Source organism: Monodon monoceros, unplaced genomic scaffold (genome assembly GCF_005190385.1).
Source record: "Monodon monoceros isolate NGI ecotype Baffin Bay Population unplaced genomic scaffold, NGI_Narwhal_1 Super_Scaffold_3, whole genome shotgun sequence".
Classification (NCBI taxonomy): domain Eukaryota; kingdom Metazoa; phylum Chordata; class Mammalia; order Artiodactyla; family Monodontidae; genus Monodon; species Monodon monoceros.
In genome coordinates, this window is record NW_021703780.1 from 65,508,760 (window position 1) to 65,531,068 (window position 22,309).

At 39.3% G+C, this 22,309-nt stretch overlaps 1 protein-coding gene across 1 annotated transcript in view; it reads left to right on the forward strand.

The window, feature by feature from the left end:
- Positions 1-22,309, forward strand: part of DOCK3 (dedicator of cytokinesis 3) — a 404,078-nt gene that overhangs the window by 207,024 nt on the left and 174,745 nt on the right. Inside the window, exons 8-9 of the mRNA XM_029243318.1 lie at positions 11,898-11,939; positions 12,615-12,769. Of these exons, the coding sequence (XP_029099151.1) occupies positions 11,898-11,939; positions 12,615-12,769 (197 nt within the window). The remainder of the gene's footprint in view (positions 1-11,897; positions 11,940-12,614; positions 12,770-22,309) is intronic.

The window sequence follows — 22,309 nt, forward strand, 5'->3', positions numbered from 1 at the left end:
CAAAAATAAAAATTAAAAAAAAAAAGAATATCGCCATCTAGGCTATTGGTTCCTAACTCTCTATATTATGGAGGATCGATAAAATTTCTCCCCAGGACGATACAAGTATGATTTTGCATACAAAATTTTATACTCAATTTTAGGGAATTGATAGTTGCCTCTGAACCCCATGCATGGTCCCCATGTTTAGAAACTACTCTAGTGGGATCAAATAGACCACAAACAAGAAGGTTTATGAGCTGCATGTCATAATTAAGATATACACTGATGCTGTTAGAGGTAGTAGCTGATTTCCTGGGGCTTTGAGCAATCAATGAAAGCCTCCAGAGGCAAGTAATGCTTAAGGTGAGTCTTGAGAGATGTGCAGGGCTTCATCAGGAAGACAAGCCATAAGGAAAGACATTCCAAAAATAGCACAGAGCATAGGGAAGTAGTAATTCCAGGAAACTATAAGATATTTGGTAACTTTGGCATGTAAGTATGTGTTAGCAATTGGGAGATAAGGCCAAGAAGAAGGCAAGAGCCAGATCACAAAGAGCTTTGTAATCCCCAAATTAGTAGAACTGCTAGTCTGATAGAACCATGGAGTGACATGATTGGATGTGGGTTTTAAATGCTGAGAGAGTATAAAATGCAGAAGACTGGAATCAGGGAGGAAAGAGACCACGGAAGTGATTCAGGCAAGAAATAATGGCTAGGCAACAATAGGAATGGAGAAAAAATGCAATAGAGAATGTAGATGTTAATAAGTAAAAATGATGAATTTTGATGATCAATTAGATGTGGAAAGTGAAGGAAGAATGACAGTTTGAAGCTAAGAACTCCCCTCAGAATGGTGGCTTGGAGGATGATATTTTTGGTAAGGATTTTGCATTTTATTCTAAGTGTGACAGAAGGCCTGTGAAGGTATTTGAGCAGGGGAATTACATGATTTGGCTTACATTTTAAAAGGATTCCTCCAGCTGATGTGTGCAGAAGGACTGGAGTAGAGCAAGAAGGGAAACAGGGAGCAGTCATTCAAACAAAAGATTTTGATTTCAGTATCTTGAGCTAGATAGGGTTGGAACAGTGGAAGTGGTAAGTTGTTGGATTCTGAATATGTGTTGAAGGATAGATCCAGTCAGAGTTGTTGATAGATTGAATAGGTGTGCGTGTGTACAAAAAAGAGAAAGGTCAGAGAAGAATGACTCCTATGTTTTGACATGCCCAACTTTGACCTGGGTGGAAATGGAATAGGAAACATTGTGGGAGAAGAGAGTAGAGCAGTGGGGATCAATATTTCTGGTTTTTCCTTTCAAGGTTTAAATGTCTTCTAGACCTCCAGACTGAGTTGTTGAAAGTCTGGAGTTCAGAAGTGAAGTGAAGATATAACAATTTTGGAGTCATCAGAGTATATATGGTATTAAAAGCTGTTGGATAAGATGACCACTGCTTTCCACAAACCTCCATACAGTGAAACCCAGTGGTCAGCAGGTCCTACACAGCAATTCCAGACAGTCAAGCATCAACAGCCATTGGAAGAAACCTCCCACATGAAAGTTAAAAGACCAAAAGAAATACTTATGGAAGAAACTTGGAAAAAACCGACAACTCAGTGGAAGAAAATGGTAATTGCTGTCTGCAAAGGGAAATGAGACAGCCAGGAAGCAGAGCGGAGCAATCTAAGAAGCAACCCAAGGAGCTCTAGAAAATTACAAATGAGATAACTGGAATAAACTTGGTATAAATACTGAGACATCTAGACATGGCTAGGAACAAGGAAGTAGGGCAGACAGAGGCTGCCAGTATCAGTCATGCATTGGGAGCTACCATGGCTCACAGTGGCCTGCTCTGCTTAGGATCCCAGCAGCCTTTGCTGCTATGGACCTCAACAGCCCTTGTGGACACTGCAGAACCCCTCAGCTTTTATTACTGGGGACCTCATAATGGACCTCAGCAGACTGCTCCACAGAGGACCCCAGCATATTTCACCACTGAAGAAACCAATAGCCACCACAGAACCCCTGCAGATTTTGCCATTAAGGTTTTCACCCCACAGGTATCTGCATTCACAGATGCCAGCCACCTGAGTCCCCCACCTCCCTCCGCATCTCTTGACAGAGCACGAGTTATGTAGCAGCCCTGGCCTCTGTGGTTGTGTGCATGTAAGACACCAGTCTAGACCCCTACAGCTGAACCCCACTGCTTTGTGTGTGCTCATGTCTAGCCTCTGCAGCTATGTACCTGCACGCCACCAGCCTGACTCCCAACACAGGCCTCCACTGCCATGCATACAACCATGGCAAGCCCCTGTAGCCACAGGAGTGTATGCCAACAGCCAAGGCCCCCACAGCTGCTTATGGCCCATATCCAGACTTGACTTGTCACTGGCCTGCAACCCTAGGCTCACCTAAAGGTAGCCCCTGCAGCTGTGCACCTGCATACTGGCCAGCCCAACTCCCATCCCTGCCTCCACTGCCATGCATGTGCTTATGGCTAGCCTCTACAACCTCATGAATATGTGCCAACAGCTAGGGTCCCTGCAGTTGCTTGTCAATCTGCAGTTGGCACCAGCCCTTTCTGCTAGTCCCAGCACTTGCTATTATCTGTGTGTCTGCAGCTTCCCCCTCCCACTATGCAGGTACCTGAAGCTGGACCCTGAAGCCATGTGTGTACAGACTTCTGACTCTGCCCACCACTGCTGCCTGCCCTGGTCCCTAGCCACTGGACCTGGAAGATCCACCGAGGACCCCAACATCCCTTGCAGCCACTGTGGACCCTCCACAGCTTTCCCTACGGATCACAGAATTGTTGATATGTGGACCTGTGTGGCCTCAGCCAATGAGACCTGCACCCTGAGCCCAGAGCTACGATATGCCCTAACCTGGGCACCCTGCACCATTAGACCCAGAGTCATAGCATACTCTAGCATCCTCACATCCATAGGTGAAGGTCTTTCCTTACCAAAGTCAGTCCATAAAGTCTTGAAGAGATAATGGCTCTTCAAATGTGCAGACAACTATGAAAGGCTACAGGGATCACAAAAAATCAGGGAAACATGACACCACCAAAGAACACAGTAAATTTTCAGTAACTGACCCTAAAGAAATGGAGATATACAAATTGCCTGACAGAGAATTCAAAGTAGTTATTTTAAAGATGCTCAGAGAGCTACAAGAGAACACCAGTAAACAGTTCAACAAAATCAGGTAAATAATACAAGACCAAAATGAGAAGTTCAACAAAAAGATAGAAAACATAAAAGAGAACCAAACGAATTTTGGAGCTGAAGAATACAATGACTGAACTGAAGAATTCAGTGGAGAGATTCAATATTAGACTGGACCAAGCAGAAGAAAGAATTAGTGAACTTTGGGACTTCCCTGGTGGTGCACTGGTGAAGAATCCGCCTGCCAACGCAGGGGACACGGGTGTGAGCCCTGGTCTGGGAAGTTCCCACGTACTGCGGAGCAACTAAGCCTGTGTGCCACAACTGCTGAGCCTGTGCTCTAGAGCCCATGAGCCACAACTACTGAGACTGCGTGCCACAACTACTGAAGCCCACGTGCCTAGAGCCTGTGCTCCACAACAGGAGAAGCCACCACAGTGAGAAGCCTGTGTACCACAATGAAGAGCAGCCCCCGCTTGCCACAACTAGAGAAAGCCCGTGTGCAGCAACGAAGACCCAATGCAGCCAAAAAAGATTTTAAAAAACTCATAAAACAAAGAGTCCCTGGAATTCCCTGGCAGTCCAGTGGAACCAAAAAAAAAAAAGAGAGAATTAGTGAACTTAGAGACAGATATATCAGAATTTTCCAGTCAAAGGAGAAAAAAGTAAAAAGAATGAAGAAACCCTATGATATTTAAAGATTACCATTAAGAGAATCAATCTATAGATTATTAGAGAACCAGGAAGAGAAGAGAGCAGAAAGGGGCAGAAAGCTTACTTAAAGTCATGCCTGAGAACTTGCCAAATCTGGGGAGAGAGATTTGAACATCAAGTTCATGAAGCTCATAGGTTCCCAAACAATTTGAACCCACAGAGATCTTCTCCACGACATTATAATAAAACTATCAAAAATCAAAGACAGAGAAAAATACCATATGATATCACTTATATGTGGAATCTAAAAAAATGATACAAGTTAACTTATTTACAAAACAAATAGACTGACAGACATAGAAAACAAACTTATGGTTACCAAAGGGGAAAGGGGAGGAGACAAATTAGAAGTTTGGGATTAACAGATACACACTACTATATATAAAAACAAACAAGGGGCTTCCCTGGTGGCGCAGTGATTGAAAGTCTGCCTGCCGATGCAGGGGATGCGGGTTCGTGCCCCGGTCCAGGAAGATCCCACATGCTGCGGAGCAGTTGGGCCCGTGAGCCATGGCCCCTGAGCCTGCATGTCTGGAGCCTGTGCTCTGCAACGGGAGAGGCCACAACAGTGAGAGGCCCGCATACCGCAAAAAAACAAACAAACAAACAAAAAAACAAACAAGCAGCAAGGAGACCCAACGCTGCCAAAAATAAAATAAATAAATTAAAAAAAAACATGAAGATATAAAACACTTAGGTATATAGTCAAATTCAGAATACTCCAATACTATAATATGGCAGTATATTACTCTAGTATAAAGGCGAAAAGAAAGAAAAATTTAAAATAACTATAATTACAGTAATTTGTTAATGGATACACAGTATAAAAAGATGTAAACTGTGATATCAAAAGCATAAAGTGGTGGGAAGTGAGTAAAAGGGTAGAGATTTTGTATGGGATTGAAGTTAAGTTGTAATAGCCTTATCGATAAGATGTTTTATGTAAGTCTCACGTAACCAGAAAGCAAAAACCTACAGCAGATACACACAAGATAAAGAGAAGTGAATCAAAGCACACTACTATGGAAAATCATCAGTTCACAAAGAAAGACAGCAAGAGAAAAGAAAAGGAACTACAAAATGAGCTAGAAAACAATTTTTAAAATAGCAATAGAAATTTCTTACCTATCTATAATTACTTTACTTAAATGTAAATGGATTAAATTCTCAATCAGAAGACATAGAGCAGCCAAATGGATTTAAAAAAAAAACAAAGAATATTCTGTTTATTAACAGACTCACTTTAGTGTTGAGAACATGCATAGGCTGAAAGCAAGAAACAGAAAAAGATAATCCATCCAAATGGCAACGAAAAGATGGCAGCAGTAGCTTTTTTTTTTTTTTTTTGCAGTACGCGGGACTCTCACTGTTGTGGTCTCTCCCGTTGCGGAGCATAGGCTCCGGACGCGCAGGCTCAGCGGCCATGGCTCACGGGCCTAGCCACTCCGCGGCATGTGGGATCTTCCCGGACCAGGGCACAAACCCGTGTCCCCTGCATTGGCAGGCGGACTCTCAACCACTGCACCACCGGGGAAGCCCAGTAGCTATTTTTATACCAGACAAAATAGGCTATTTTTTAAAAATAAATTTATTTATTTATTTTTGGCTGTGTTGGGTCTTCATTGCTGTGCACGGGCTTTCTCTAGTTGCAGTGAGTGGGGGCTACTCTTCATTGTGGTGCATGGGCTTCTCATTGTGGTGGCTTCTCTTTGTTGTGGAGCATGGGCTCTAGGCACGTGGGCTTCAGTAGTTATGGCACGTGGGCTCAGGAGTTGTGGCTCACAGGCTGTAGAGGGCAGGCTCAGTAGTTGTGGCACACGGGCTTAGTTGCTCCGTGACATGTGGGATCTTCCCGGACCAGGGCTCAAACCTGTGTCCCCTGCATTGGCAGGAATATTCTTAACCCCTGCACCACAAAGGAAGTCCCAAAATAGGCTTTAATTAAAAAACTGTAACAAGAAAGAAAGAGGGTGATTATATAATGATAGAGGGGTCATTCATCAAGAGCATATAACAACTGTAAATATATATGCACCCAACTTCAGAGCACCTGAATCTATAGAGCAAATATTAACAGAACTGAAGTGAGAAATACACAAGAATACAACAATATTAGATTCTTTAGTACCCCACTTTCAACAAGTGATAGATCATTCAGACAGGAAATCAATGAGGACATGTTGGACTTGAACTACACTTAGTACCAAATGGACCTAACAGTCATATTTGGAATATTAAGAATATTCTGTCCAATAGCAGCAGGATACACATTCTTCTCTAGTGTGCACGGAATAATCTCCAGGATAGATCACGTTAGGCCACAAAATAAGTCTTAACAAATATAAGAAGATAGAAATCATATGAAATATCTTTTCTGACTACAGTGATTTGAAACTAGAATTCAATAACAGGAAGAAAACTGGAAAATCCAAAAATATGTTGCAGTTAAGCAACACAATCCTGAACGACCAATGAGTCAAAAAAGAAATCAAAAGGGAAATAAAAAAATATGTCCTGAGACAAGCAAAAATGGAAACACAACATGCTAAAACTTAGGGATGCAGTGAAAGCAATTCTAGGAGGAAAGTTTATAGTGATAAATGCCTCTGTTAAGAAAAAAAGATCTCAAATAACCAAACTTTATACTTTGTAGAACCAGGAAAAGAACAAACTATTCCTAAAGTCAGCAGAAGGAAGGAGGTAACAAAGATCAGGACAAAAATAAATGAAATAAAGAATAGAAAAACAATAGAAAAGATCAATGAAGCTAAGAGTTGGTTGTTTTTTTTTTTGAAAAGACTAGTTGGCAAATGTTTAGCTAGATTTAGCAAGAAAAGAGAGAACTCAAGTAAATAAAATTATAAATGAAAGAAGAGACAGCTGATAAACAGAAATACAAATGATCATAAGAGACTGCTATGAACAATTATATGCCAACAAATTGGACACCCTAAATAGAAACATACAACCTACCAAAACTAAATTATGAAGAAATAGGAAAACCGAACAGACCAATAACAAGTAAAGAGATTGAATCAGTAATCAAAAACTTCCTAACAAAGAAAAGCCCAGGACCAGATGGCTTCATGGGTGAATTTTATCAAACATTTAAGAAGAATGAATGCCAATCCTTCTGAAACTCTTCCAAAGAAATTGAATAGGAGGAAACACTCTTCAAACTTATTTTACAAGGCCATCATTACCCTGATACCAGAGCCAGATAAGGACACTCCAAGAAAAGAAGGCCAATATCCCAGATGAATGTAGATACAAAAATTCTCAACAAAATGCTAGCAAACCAAATTCAACAGCACATTAACAGCACATGATCAAGTGGGATTTATTTCAGGAATGCAAGAATGGTTCAGCATCTGCGAATCAATCAATGTAATGTGCCACATTAACAAAATAAAAGATAAAAATCGTATGATCAAAACCTATAATGGAAAAGAATCTGTAAAACATATATATATATACACATATGTATGTATATATGTGTGTGTATATATATATATATATATAAACTGACTCACTTTGCTATATGCCTGAAAGTAACACAACATTGTGAATCAACTGTAGTTCAATTAAAAAATCATAATATCATCTCAATAGATGCAGAAAGAGCAATTGACAAAATTTCAACATCCTTTATGATAAAATCTCTCAAGAAAGTGGGCATAGAAGAAGCACACCTCAATATAGTGAAGCCATATATGAGAAGCCCACAGCTAACATCATACTCAACAATGAAAGGTTGAAAGCTTTTTCTCTAAGATCAAGAACAAGACAAGGGTGCCCACTCTCACCATTCCTATTCAACATAGTACTGGAGGGAGTTCCCTGGTGGCGCAGTGGTTAAGAATCCACCTGCCAATAGGTTTGATCCCTGGTCCGGGAAGGTCCTATGTGCTGCGGAGCAACTAAGCCCATGTGCCACAACTACTGAGCCTGCACTCTAGAGCCCGCGAACCACAGCTACTCAGCCTGCGTGCCACAACTACTGAAGCCCACATGCCGTAGAGCCCATACGCTGCAACTACTGAGCCCACGCGCTGCAACTACTGAAGCCTGTGCGTCCTAGGGCCCGTGTGCCGCAACTACTGAGCCCACATGCTGCAACTACTAAAGTCCATGAGCCTAGAGCCCACGATCTGCAACAAGAGAAGCCACCACAATGAGAAGCCCGTGCACCGCAATGAAGAGTAGCCCCCGCTTGTCGCAACTGGAGAAAGCCCACACACAGCAACAAAGACCCAACGCAGCCAGAAAAACCAACACCAACAACAAAAAACAAAAAAACAACCCATAGTACTGGAAGCCCTAGCCAGAACAATAGAGCAGTTAGGCAAGAAGAAGAAAGAAAAGGCATCCAAATGGGAAAGAAAGAAAGAAAGAAACTGTCACTACTTGCAGATGACATGATCTTATACATATAAAATTTTTGAAGACTCCACCAAAAAACTGTTAGAATAAAAAAATTCAATAAAGTTTCAGGATACAAAATCAACATACATAAATCAATTACAAAAATCAGAATATCCTCTGAACTATCTGAAAAAAAAATAAAGCAAACAATCCTATTTACAATAGCATCAAAAACAATAAAATACTTAGAAATAACTTTTCACTAAGTAAGTGAAAGATCTATATACTGAAAACTATAAGATATTGATGAAATTAAAGAAGACAAAAATAAATGGAAAGATATCCCATGCTCAAGAATTAGAAGAGTTAATATTGTTAAAATATCCACCCTACCCAAAGCCATCTATAGATTCAATGCAATCCCTATAAAAATTCCAGTGGTGTTTTCCACAGAAATAGAAAAACCAATCCTAAAATTTGTATGGAACCACAATGGACTCTGAATAGCCAAAGCAATCTTGAGAAAGAAAAAAGCCTGAAAGCATCACACTTCCTGATTTTGAACTATATTATAAATCTATAGTAATTCAAAACAGTGAATGTTGTACTGGCATAAAAACAGACACATAGGGCTTCCCTGGTGGCGCAGTGGTTGAGAGTCCGCCTGCTGATGCAGGGGACACGGGTTTGTGCCCCGGTCCAGGAAAATCCCACATGCCGCGGAGCAGCTAGGCCTATGAGCCATGGCGGCTGAACCTGCGCGTCCGCAGCCTGTGCTCCGCAATAGGAGAGGCCACAACAGTGAGAGGCCCGCGCACCGCAAAAAAAAACAAAAACAAAACAAAACAAAAAAACAGACACATAGACCAATGGGACAGAATCAAAATCCCAGTAATAAACCCACACATATACAGTCAAGTAATATTTTAACAAGGGAGCCAGTAATTTTCACTGGGGAAAGGATAGTCTCTTCAATAAATGTTAGGAAAACTGGATATGCAGAAGAACGAAACTGTACTCCTGTTTTATGCCACGCACAAATATTAACTCTAAATGTATTAAGGACTTAAATGTTAGACCTGAAACCGTAAATCTCCTATAAGGAAACATAAGGGAAAAGCTGCTTGATGTTGGTGTTGGCAGTGATCTTTTGGATATGACATCAAGAGCACAAGCAACAAAAGCAAAAATCAGCAAGTGGGACTATATCAATCAGAAAAGTTTCTGTACAGCAAAATATACAGTCAACAAAATGAAAATTCAACCTGCAGAATAGGAGAAAATGTTTACAAACCTTATATATGATAAAGAGCTAATATCCAAAATATGTAAGGAACTCTTAAAACTCAGTAGCAAAATATCAATTATTCTGAGTTTTTAAATGAGAGAAAGATGTGACTTTTTTCCAAAGAAGTCATACATACATGAAAAGGTGTTTGATAATCAGTGATCATCAGGGAAATGCAAATCAAAACCACAATGAGATGCTACCTCACACGTGTTAGATATTACTTCACACCTATTTGCTTATCATTAAATAAATGCTGGCAAGGATATGGAGAAAAGAGAACTCTTATGCACTTTTGGTGGAAATGTACATTTGTACATTCCAAAATGCCAGTTCTGATGCCATTCTCTGGCTACCCATGTGGGGTGCTTTCAGACTAGGTTGAAGAGTTCTCGCCCAATTTTTTTTTTAACTTATTTTTTTGACTGCATTGGATCTTCTTTGCTGCCTGCAGGCTTTCGCTAGTTGCAGCAAGCAGGGGCTACTCTTCTTTGCGGTGCACGGGCTTCTCATTGTGGTGGCTTCTCTTGTTGCAGAACATGGGCTCTAGGCGCACGGGCTTCAGTAGTTGCAGCATGCTGGCTCAGTAGTTGTGGCTCTCGGGCTCTAGAGCGCAGGCTCAGTAGTTGTGGCACACAGGCTTAGTTGCTCTGCAGAATGTGGGATCTTCCCGGACCAGGGATCGAACCCGTGTCCGCTGCATTGCCATGCAGATTTGTAACCACTGCGCCAGCAGGGAGGTCCCAATTTCTCCCCAAATTTGATGCCTCTGAAGTCTAGAATGATGTCTGTTATTGTCATCCAGGATGATTTACACTGAAATTAGCTGTAAACTCCCATATATAGTTATAATTGAACATTAATGTTTATGATTGGTAGTCATTTTTAAGAGTTAGTCAGTAAATTCACTTGAGAAGAATGCCTTAGTGTAGACCCTAAAAATAAAACAATGGAAAGAGTTGTAGGCCAGTAACCTTTCCAGTGGGATATAGGTCAGTAAACCATAGAAAGCTTGCTTTTTGTTTTTTGAAAGCCTGATTTTTTTAAAGCTTTTTTTTTTGTGAACTATTTTATTTATGAAGTTTTCTGTTGTACATAAGCCTTCTATGTGATGATTTCCCCAGCTGGTGGAGACCTGTTTTAATTATATTTAATATGTATCATGGGAACATATATTCCCATGGATGAACATTAATAGTCAATAATAATTAGCCAATATAGCTAATAATGCACATGAATATTTAATAATTAACCAATATAGCTAGTGAGATGCATTTAAGTTAATATTTAATTGTACTTCAGTTTTATTTAGGGTTAAATGTGTATACTTGTTAAAAGAATGAAACCATTCTATTCAGCAACCAGTCGTCTTAGCCATGTGATGTGGAACAGTTCACCAAATGAGAGCTGTTTCACAACCTGTAGGGGCCAAAAGGAGGCAGGATAGAAACTCTCATTTTCAAGTCTCCTAAGACCAGGGACTTGAAGAATGGTGAACACACCTTTCTTCCTGGCCGGGGTTTACTTCTAAATGTGACTGACTTTTCTTTAATAACTAATTATAAAAATAGAACAGCAATAATAAGAAGAATACTAATTATAGATAACAATGATCAACCACTTACAGTGTGTACTATGCTGAGTTAATCTGCACAAAACCCTATGAGGTTCAGCATGAAATGTTATCCTCACTTTACAGATGAGGAAAGTGTGAGTCAAAATTTAAAATTTTGCACTTAGGTCCCTAACTACTATATCTTGCTGCTTCCCGTTATGTTATTTGAACCTTGCATTAACCTTGTGAGGAAGACAACAAAAACTTTTATTTCATTTTTATAGTTGAGGGAAAATGTCCCTTGGAGAGAGTAAACAATTTGTCTGGAGTTTCACAACCCATTTGCATGCAGCTGGGATTGGAATCTGCTTCTTCTAACTTTAGCCAGCAGCAAAGGAACAGCATGGAGAGATGTTTGGGAAGGAGCCACTTGTGGTTAAAGGCTATACCTTCTCCAGTGTGGAGAGCCTGAGGAAGCTGTGTCACGCAGTGCAGGATGTGATACATTGTGTGGAGAGGACAGTGGCAAAACAAAAATCCAGTAGCAAGCACCTACCTGTGACTTGGCTGGTACTCTAAGCTAGAAAGGCCTGGGTTTGAATCCAGACTTTGCCACCTTCTTGCTGTGTGGGACCTTCAGCATTTCACTTCCTTACACTAAACCTTAGCTGGCTCTGTCAAATACAAATAACATTTGTCTAACAAGGTTATTAGAATTAAATGAGATCATATATGTAAAATATATATCAGAATGCCTAGCATATAGAAGGTTCCTGATAAAAGTTAGTTTCCTTCCCAATTGATTGAGTTTTTCTTTCTTTCCATAGCATTTATCTAGCCGGCAGAGTGTACAACAAAGCACATCTCAGGTAAGCAACTTAACCAGGCCTCCCTCTCTTTTCCCTCAGTTCTTTCTTTTACACGATTATAAAATAGGGATGCACCAAGAAATTACTGACTTCTTTTTTTTCTTTTTGATAGTCTTTTATTTTTATTTATTTATTTTTACCACTGACTTCTTGATTGTGACCTAAGGAGCCCTGACCTCCAAGCGGACTTGGCTACTCTCCACTCCTCTGTGCAAATTTACACAAGCACGGTTGAAACAAAGTAGACTGAGAGGCTAAAATGAATCAGTCTGAGAAAATAAAAATGGTATTTAGAATGGTAACTATTACTATCTAACAGTATAAACGAAATGCATCAGGGTCACGACAGCATCTCCAAGAAGTGACTTTGAAAATGGTTCTCTGGAGAATTTAGATGTTTGTGACCTGGTGGAGATTTTGAGTTCACTTATAAGTTGGAATTACTGTTCCCATATCTCCTTCACTCTGTTTACTTTTCCCAGCTGCATATTTGCCTACCTCAAATCAAGCATATTGACGCAACATCTGCTACTAACAAAGAAAACACTTTCAATCTCCCTTTCTCTCCCTTCAGCAGTATGAGAAGAGTTAGTCATTTAGTTTTAATTTTACTTATGATCAATATAATGAATAACTAAAATATTAGCAATCACTGTTTTTTGCCTTCCTCATTAGGTAGATACAATGCGCCCACGACATGGGGAAACCTGTCGGATACCAGTGCCACATCACTTCTTTCTCAGTCTGAAGAGTTTCACCTACAATACCATTGGGGAAGATACCGATGTCTTCTTTTCCTTATATGATATGAGAGAAGGCAAGCAGATCAGGTAAAGGTTATTAGAAGCTCTGGTGAGGTTGAGACTCTGTATTAGAATGGTGTGTCCTAGATCATAGGCATCTCTGGACTTCAGAGAAGATAGATGCACAGAGGAGGCAAAACAAGATAAAGTAACCTCCTCTTATTTAGCTGAGAGTTTTGCTTCAAATCCCAGTGTACCCTGAAGTCACATATGGCCTCTTTTGTCCCTGTGCCTATTTCCACATGGAAGCTCAAACTCAATCTTGGCCATCACCACCTCAGGGAAAGCAAAGGATGCGTCTATTCAATGCCAGAGGAAACACATAGGAGAAACATAGAACAAAGCAAATTCAGCAAAGTGACCCAGCTCTTGAATGCAGGAAGCCCTGGGCTCTGCTTTCCTGCATGTGGGATGGAGAGGGCTCACAAGGAAATAGGCTAATGTTGTCCTGTTTGAGGGCATCCCCGGCCCTCATTGTCCGCCTAGCCCCGTAAAAGGAAGAGCATATTCTGGACAAAAGGGAAAGTTGGCCTGACTCTATCATTCCTCTTTGACTTGGGTTGGAGGAGAAGCCACAGAAAGGGGCTGACATGCAGTAGACTGTGTGTCTTAACAGAGCAATGAGACCCTTAAGCATGAGCAACTGCAGTAGTGTTTTTCCTCTTGAAAGGTAGGGAGAAATCAAGGAGACATTCTAGGCTTCTCTTCCTCTAGATGTCAGCAAGGCTCTAAAAGGGTGAGAAGACCTTTGTAGCCAACTTGGAATTTTAGGGAGCCCTGACTTTTCTCTGTGATTATCTTCCAGGTGGGGCAGAGAGAAAATAAATCTTGGGATACTTTTATGTTGCATGGGAACTTTCTGTGTTAAGACTGCTTTATGGGTCGTTGTTGTTGTTTTACTTAAGATTTGAAATTAACTTACTTTTCTAATTGCGTGCTACATGTGGGAAGATTTTTAAATGGAAGTTATAACAGAGTACAAAAAGAAAGCAGTTAATTTATATGTTCCACAGTGCCTCTAGTCTTGACTATCCCACCCTGCCTCCCTGCCAAATTAAAGCACTGTGCTTCACTTTGGCATAGGAGTAAAATGATATACTCACTGATGAGGGCATGTGAGTTTTCCTTGTCACCAGTGGCTCACAGTATGTGCTTCTAGGAAAGCTGTGGTGGTGAAGGCAACTACAGCTGCTGCACATAGGCAAGACTATAGGCCAGGGCTGCATGGATGTAGATTCTGACTGCTCTTGTTTTTCTACTAGACCAGAGGTTTGTAAACTTTCTTATTTACATTTGTGTGTGGAAGAGTCCTTTTTCTTCAAGCTAAATTTTATGAGAAAGTTCAATAAATGAAACAGATAAAATAGAACTACTCTGCTGATGAAAGGGGAAATAACAGGAATCTCACAATGTCCCTGCCCCTACCTAGTAAGTACCCTGTGGAACCTCTGAAAGTACATGGGTTACAGTTTGAAAACCAGAGCACACTGTTTTGTCATCTCTGAGTGCCAGGGACTATGTCTTCTCTCTCCATGATCCTAGCACCACACACAGTGCCTGTGCCCAGTACATTCTTTATCGGACTTAATGCATGGAGAAGATGCAAGCCCAGTACAGGCACCCCATTGCTCTGGTTTGTAATTCATGCAGGATCATCAGTCCATGCAGTTGTTTATCTTTGGACTTACTGTTTATAATTTAGTCTCAAGAAACAATAAAACATTTTAAAAGAAGAAATGTAAAAAAAAAATTTTATAGAGTTGCTGGAAATGATTAGGTCATTTAAAATCCCTACATATTAGAGAACTATACAACCTTCACATTCACATAATAAAACTGTAAGATTCTTAGTTGAAAATGTACCCTTTCTTTAGTTTTAAGAGTGAACTAGCAAGTAGAATTTTAGACATAGGTTTAACCAATAAATGTTCTTTCTTCTTTCCATTAGGATTTGTGTAGTGTGTAAGCCCTTAAAAATTTCAGGTCATTGAGCTGGTATTATCAGATAATTATGCTTTCATTATGATTAATTATCAAATTGATCACATATTACTTTTTTGAAGCAGTTGTCAGAAGTCACAAAAGATTAGGGAGATGTATTACATCAGGTGCACAGAGAATAGATACAGAGCAATCGGTTTAATTGTTTCTTCTCCTCAAGATAACTCCTTGAGTGACTATTTTTCCAGTCAAATATTTGTAGTCTGGCCTCCAATCAAATGGTGCTAGTCTAGTGTTCAGTATTGCCAGGACACACTCAACCTCTGTGCCAAAGAACACATGTGAGCGGGGGAGCAAACTAAAGAGAAGACCAGCTATTTCTCTACTCTAAGTGTTATTGCTGATTCCACAGGCAAACCTAGAAGGGCTAAAGTGAATGACAAATTGCCAACCACATCATGCATTCTGATATATTTTGACTGATGAGTATTAGATGATCTGCTGGAGGGCAGAAGCAGCAGGTGGCAGGGCCTTGGTAGCTCTATTTTTTTGTTTCATTTCATCATTCCAAACAGAATCATAAATACTTAGCCTTGAAATCTAAATCTCTAATTAAGACCTCTCCCCTGAGCTTCAGGTCCTCATTTCCTTTTTTCTACCAGACATATGCCCTTAGATGTCCTTCAGACATCCATCAACATTTCTAACCTGCATTCATTTTCTATCCTCACACATATACTTCCTCCTTAAATCAAGTGAAAGGCATTTGCTCAGAGATCCATATCAGAAACTTAGGAGTCCTCTTAGTCTCCTTCCTCTCTATCTCCATCCCTTCTCAGTTAATCACTATATCTTATTAACTTCTATCTCCTAATGCCAATCAAATCACTACCCTCACTTTATCCTCACTGTCACCTCAGATCCTTCACATTTCTCCCCAAATGTAGACTCCCTGAATCTGTCTTCCTACCCTGAGTTATCTTCCACACCACCACCATACTTCTCTTTTAAAATTACAAACTGTTCATGTCAGCTCCCACTTAGGCTAAAAGCCCTTGTTACTTAGCATGGCATAAAAGGCCCAGCATGATATAATTCTGCCTGTTTCTCTAACCTTATTTCATGCATCCTATTTTACTCCTGATGACTTATTTGGCTTTTTCTAAACATGCCTTGCTCTTTCATGCCTCTCTACCTTTGTTGGCTTGGTAAACTCCTGTTCATTCTTTACAACTCAACTTTATGAAACCTTCCTCATTCTATTTATGAGTAGAATCAGCCCTGGGGCTTCATTGTGCACATTATGTCACCCTGTACCTAGCTTTATCCCATTACCAGATATTATACTGTAATTATACACATGCATATAGATTTCCCCCACTGGAATGGGAGCTTCCTCGTGTGTTTTTTGTACCATTTTCTCCCCAGTGCTAATCACAGGACTTTGGATATTGGAGCATTAAATAAATAGTTATTGAGTGAATGAATGAATAAATCCATCTATCAAATAAGTACCAGTCAGTCTCCTGTGAATCAAGAAATTTTCATTTAATTGAACAGTTTAGCAAGCATTTGCTGAGGGTTTCTTGTTTGTGGGCCCCTGCAATACCTGCTAGGGATTTAGAGTTAAAAAAAGAAATGTCCCTGCCCCTGAGGAGGTCTGAACAGGGTATTACAGAATTCCTAAAAGATGTGAAACATGTTATTCCCAATTTTAAGTACCAAACAAGCTGAGTGGAAAAGTAAGATGGGCAGATGTCTTATTGACATGTGGCAAGACTTTAAGAACAATAAGAAGTCAGGGAGGTGAATGTAAAATATTTGGCTGATGGGAAGCAGCAGCATAGCACAGGGAGATCGGCTCGGTGCTTTGCCATGACCTAAAAGGGTGGGATAGAGAGGATGGGAGGGAGGCTCAAGAGGGAGGGGATATGGGGACATGTGTATGCATATGGCTCATTCGCTTTGTTGTGCAACATTAACACGGTATTGTGAAGCAGTTATACTCCAATAAAGATGTATTTAAAAAAAAAAAAGTCAAGGAGGGACTTCCCTGGCGGTCCAGTGGTTAAGACTTTGCCTTCCAATGCAGGGGGTGCAGGTTTGATCCCTGGTTGGGGAGCTAAGATCCCACACGCCTCGCGAACAAAAAACCAGAACATAAAACAGAAGCAGCATTGTAACAAACTCAGCAAAGAGTTTCAAAATGGTCCACATCAAAAACAAAAAATCTTTTAAAAAAACTTCAGGGAAAAACAAACAAAAAATACAACCTATTAAGATAGAAATTTTATAGAGCTTTTCAAGCTGAAAAAAATGAGAAGTCCTATCCAAATCCTGGTTGTTTTATATATTTTTTCTAATCAGTTACATTTCAGACTTTGCTTCATATTTAGGATTAAATTGTATGGTTTGGGAAAGAAATACAGTCAGCTTTGCAATGATATACTGGGAGAGATGACTTATCCTGTCATGGTGAGCTGGATCATTTGTCACCAGGGTTTTGAATTCAACATTTGAAGAACTATTTTTTTTAAGAGGAAAAGAAGCCAGGGAAGAAAAGGGTCATTGAGAGACTGAGAAGACCTCAAGGGCTCTTGGAGAAAATGAAAGTAGTTGAAAAACAGTGGCCAGGATCCAGATAAGGTATTAACTCATTTGTTCAACAGATATTTATTAAGCATCTACCAAGTATTGCGTTAGGTGCTAGGGACACTGAGGTGAGCAAGAGAGAGATCTGCTTGTCTTCCTGGAGCTTATGATCTAGTAGAGAAACTAACTGTTTCTAGTAGAGAGACCATTAGACACATGATCACATGAATAAGCACGTAGTTTAAAAATTGTCATAAGTGCTATAAAGGAAAATCATGCAGTGTGCTGTGAAACCTCATGTAGATTGGAGTGCAGGGAAGGGAGCTCTTATGGCATCCAAACTAAGGCTTAAAGTATGAGTAAGAAAAAAAGAGTGGATAACATGATCTAGGCAGAAGAAGGTCTAGATGCAGGGAAAAACTTTGTACATTCAGAAAACTGGGAGGTAGTCATTGCTGGGGGAATATAGTGAATGAGGGAAGGGAAGGATATCACAAGAGGCAGTCACAAGAAGAGATAGTCAGGGACCAGATTATGCGGGGCCTTACAGCCATAGAAAGATTTTGGATTTTATTGTAAGTTCAAGAAGAGGAGATATTCAAGTATGAAAAGTAGCAAAAGCAAAAGCTTGAGTTAGAAATAATAAAGACATGAATGCATGTGTGCAGGAAATTGGAAGAGGCTATTAGAGCTAGGAAAAAGTTTATGTTGACAGTAAACTCGAAGTCTTGAATCTGTTTCTTACCCATCTTTGTTCATAGCTCCTTGAACAAAGAAAGAGCTCAGTAAATGGTCAGAAAACAAGTACGAATACAAGATTGAATAGGTTGGAGATAGCCCTGAAAACCCTGTAGACTGATTGAGACTTGATGTATTAGATAAACTGTTCTCAATCCTTGAATGGGAGACTGCCATGTTGAACATGGTGATTTGGGATTATCCCAGTGGCAATATATAGGTTAAACTGGAAAATGGATGAGATGAGTTAGGAGCTGTTGCAGATATGAGTTGATAAGGCCTCAGGATAAGGGGACTAGTACTAAGATTAGAGAAGAAAGGGCATCTTACCATATAAGATGTGGTCCCAGACTCATCACCTCTATAATTTAATTTCCTATCATTTCCCGCCTTGATCACTCTACTTTACAATGACCTCCTTGCTATGCCCTAAAATCATAACACGTGTTCCTACCTTAGGGCCTTTCTTTGCACATGCTGTCTCCTGGATAGCCTCATGGTGCTTGCATCCTGACCTTCTTCAGGTTTTTCCTCAAATATCACCCTCTCAGGCTTTTCCTGGCCACCCTGTCTAGAACTGAAAGCATCATTACTATCATCTCCCACATACACATGCATACTCTCAATCCTTTCCTTGCTTTATATTTCCCAAGCATTTATTACCATCTAGCGTAGTAAATAGTTTAATTATTTACCTTTTTTATTGTCTGTGTCTCATCACTGGGCTGCAAGCACCGTGAGAACAGAGGTATTTTTCTCTTTTTTCTTTATTTTTTTAATTGAAGTATAGTTCATTTACAATATTTTTTTAGTTTCGAGTGTACAGCAAAGTGATTCAGTTAAACACACGTATATATTCCTTTTTAGATTCTTTTCCATTATAGGTTATTATAAGATGTTGAGTATAGTTCCCTGTGCTATATAGTAGGTCATTGTTATTTACCTATTTTATATGAGAACAGAAATTTTTTTATCTTATTCACTAGCAAATCCCTTGAACCTAAGAGAATATTAGCATTTGGTAGGTACTGAAGTTACTTATTGAATGAATGAGTAGTCAACTAGGTATAGCAGCAAACTTAGTTATTCCTCTTATCTCTTTTCTCTCTCTCTCTTTTTAAAACATGTAACTCAATGTTTTTCTACCTTGGAGGCAAGGAGAGTGGTACTATAATTATTGAACCCAGCCAAGTGAAAGAAATGTTGAGTTCATTTTGGGCTATGTTGAGTTTGAAGTGATAGCCTTACAAACCACATGCCATATAGTGGGGGCATCTGGGATGCAGGTAAGGTGTCACAGATGAAGATAAGAATTTTCTTAGGGATAGTTCCTGTGTGCAGATACAAAGCTATCCAAACCTATTTAAATAGCATGTGAGAAGAGCAGAGGGCAAAACACAGGGAATATTTCAGTCATTAGGAAAACATTTTATGCACCTAACATGCAGCATGCTGTCAGGTAATATAAGAGTTCATTAAAAAAGCAATTTGTTGCATCTGACCCTTGCTAAAACCTAAGAAGGGGCACAGTGCCTAGTGGAAAAAAAAAAAGAGTTCATTTAAGATTGGGGAAAAAATGCCAGTAAAGGAGAAAACACAATTGAACAAAGCTGAAGGTATACACTTTTTTATTTTAAAATATATTACAGAGCTACAGTAATTAAAATAGGATGGTACTGGCACAAAAACAGACACGTAGACCTATGGAACAGCACAGAGAGCCCAGAAATAAACCCACACATGTCCAGTCAACTGATCTTTGACAAAGGTGCCAAGAATACACAATGAGGAAAGGATAGTGTCTGAAATAAATGGTGTTGGGAAAGCTGGATATCCATATGCAAAAGAGTGAAATTTTACCCTTACACTGTACACAAAAATCAACTCAAAATAGATTAAAGACTTAATGTAAGACCTGAAACCATAAAACTCCTAGAAGAAAACACAGGAAAAACGTTTATTGACATTGGCCTTGACAATGATTTTTTGGCTACAACACTGAAAGCATAAACAACAAAAGCAAAAATAGACAAGTGAGATTACATCAAACTAAAACACTTCATTCTGAACAGCAAAGGAAACAATCAACAAAACGAAGGCAGCCTATGAAATGGGAGAAAATTTTTGCAAACCAAAATAATATCCAAATCAGATAAGGAGTTAATACCCAAAATATATAGAGAACAAATAAAATTTAATAGCATAAAAACAAACAATCCAATTTTATAACTGGCAGGAGAACTAAACAGACATTTTTCCAAAGAGGGCATCAAAGTGGCCAAGAGGCACATGAAACAATGCTCAACATCATTAATCATCAGGGAGAAGCAAATAAAAACCAAAATGAGATATCATCTCCCACCTGTTAGAATGGCTCAAGGATGTGGTGAAAAGGGAACCCTTAAATACTGTTGGTGGAAATGTAAATTAATCCAGCCACTATGGAAAACAATATAGAGGTTCCTCAAAAATTAAAAATAGATCTACCATATGATCCAGCAATTCCACTTCTGGGTATATACTCAAAGGAAATAAAAGTGGGATTTTTTCAATAAAAGTTAATTTTTTAAAAAGTGGGATTTTGATAAGATATATGCATACCCATGTTTATCACAGCATTATTTACAGTAGTCAAGGTATGGAAACAACCCCAATGCCTATCAGTAGATGAATGGATAAAAAGATGTGTTGTATATACACAATGGAATATTATTCAGTCATGAGAAAGGAGAATATCCTGCCATTTTCAACAATAAGGATGAAACTTGAGCACATTATGCTAAGTGAGTTAAGTCAGACAGAGAAAGTATTATATCACTTGTATGTGGAATCTAAAAAAGTCAAACCTGTGAAAAAACAGAGTAAAATGGTGTTTACCAGGAGATGGAGGAGCAGGGGTGGGGGATAAAATTGGTGGTGTTTAAGGGTATGAACTTATAAGAAGTAGTAAATAAGCCATGGGGATTTAAACACAGTATAATTAATAAAGGACAATAATATTGCACCATAATGATATAATATGCTAAATATTTCTTCAGTGGTAATCATATTACAATATATAAATGTATCAAAGTAACACACTGTATACGTTAAGTTTATAAAATGTATCATGTCAAATTTATCTAATTTTTTAAAAAAGATAAATGTTGGGGAGTATGTGGAGAAAAGGAAACTTTTTTTTTTACATCTTTATTGGAGTATAATTGCTTTACAATGGTGTGTTAGTTTCTGCTTTATAACAAAGTGAATCAGTTATACATATACATATGTTCCCATATCTCTTCCCTCTTGCGTCTCCCTCCTTCCCACCCTCCCTATCCCACCCCTCCAGGCGGTCACAAAGCACCGAGCTGATCTCCCTGTGCTATGTGGCTGCTTCCCACTAGCTATTTACCTCACGTTTGGTAGTGTATATGTGTCCATGCGTACACTGTTGGTAATGTAAACTGATGCAGCCACTATGGAAAACAGTATGGAGGCTCCTCAAAAAAAAAAAGAAAATAGATGTATCATATGATCCAGCAATCCCACTTCTGGGAATATATCCAAAGGAATTGAAATCAGGATCTCAAAGAGATAGCTGCAGTCCCATGTTCACTGCAGCATTATTTACAACAGCCAAACAAGGAAGCAACCTCAGTGTCTATTGGTGAGTGAATGCATAAATAAAATGTAGCATATACATAAAATGGGATATTGTTTAGCCTTTAAAAAGAGGGAAACTCTGCCATTTGCAACAAGGTGGGTGAACTTTGAGGGTATTGTGCTTCATGAAACAAGCCAGACATAGAAGGACAAATAATACATAATACCGCTTATATGAAGAATCTAAAATAGTCAGACTCAAAGGAGGAGAGAGTAAAATGATGGTTGCCGGAGCCTAGGGAGAGGGGAAAATGGGGAGGTATTAGTTAAGGGTAGTACAAACTTTCAGTTATAGCAGGTGAATAAATTCTAGAGATCTACTATATGGCATGGTGCCTACAGTTAGCAATACTGTATTGCACACTTAAAAATTTGCTAAGAGTTTAGATCTTTTGTTAAGTATTCTCATTTCACACTATAAGTAGATGATGATAATAATAGAATGGGAAGAAACTTTTGGAGATGATGAATATGTTTATGACTTAGACATAACATTGTGGTGATGGGTTCAGAGGTGTATATTTATCTCCAAACTCATCCAGTTGTATACATTAAATATATATAGCTTTTTATTTGTCAATTGTACCTCAATAAAGTGGTTTTAAAAAAAGAAATGCTGGGAGATGTGAATTTTCCTAGCAAGTGTTCACC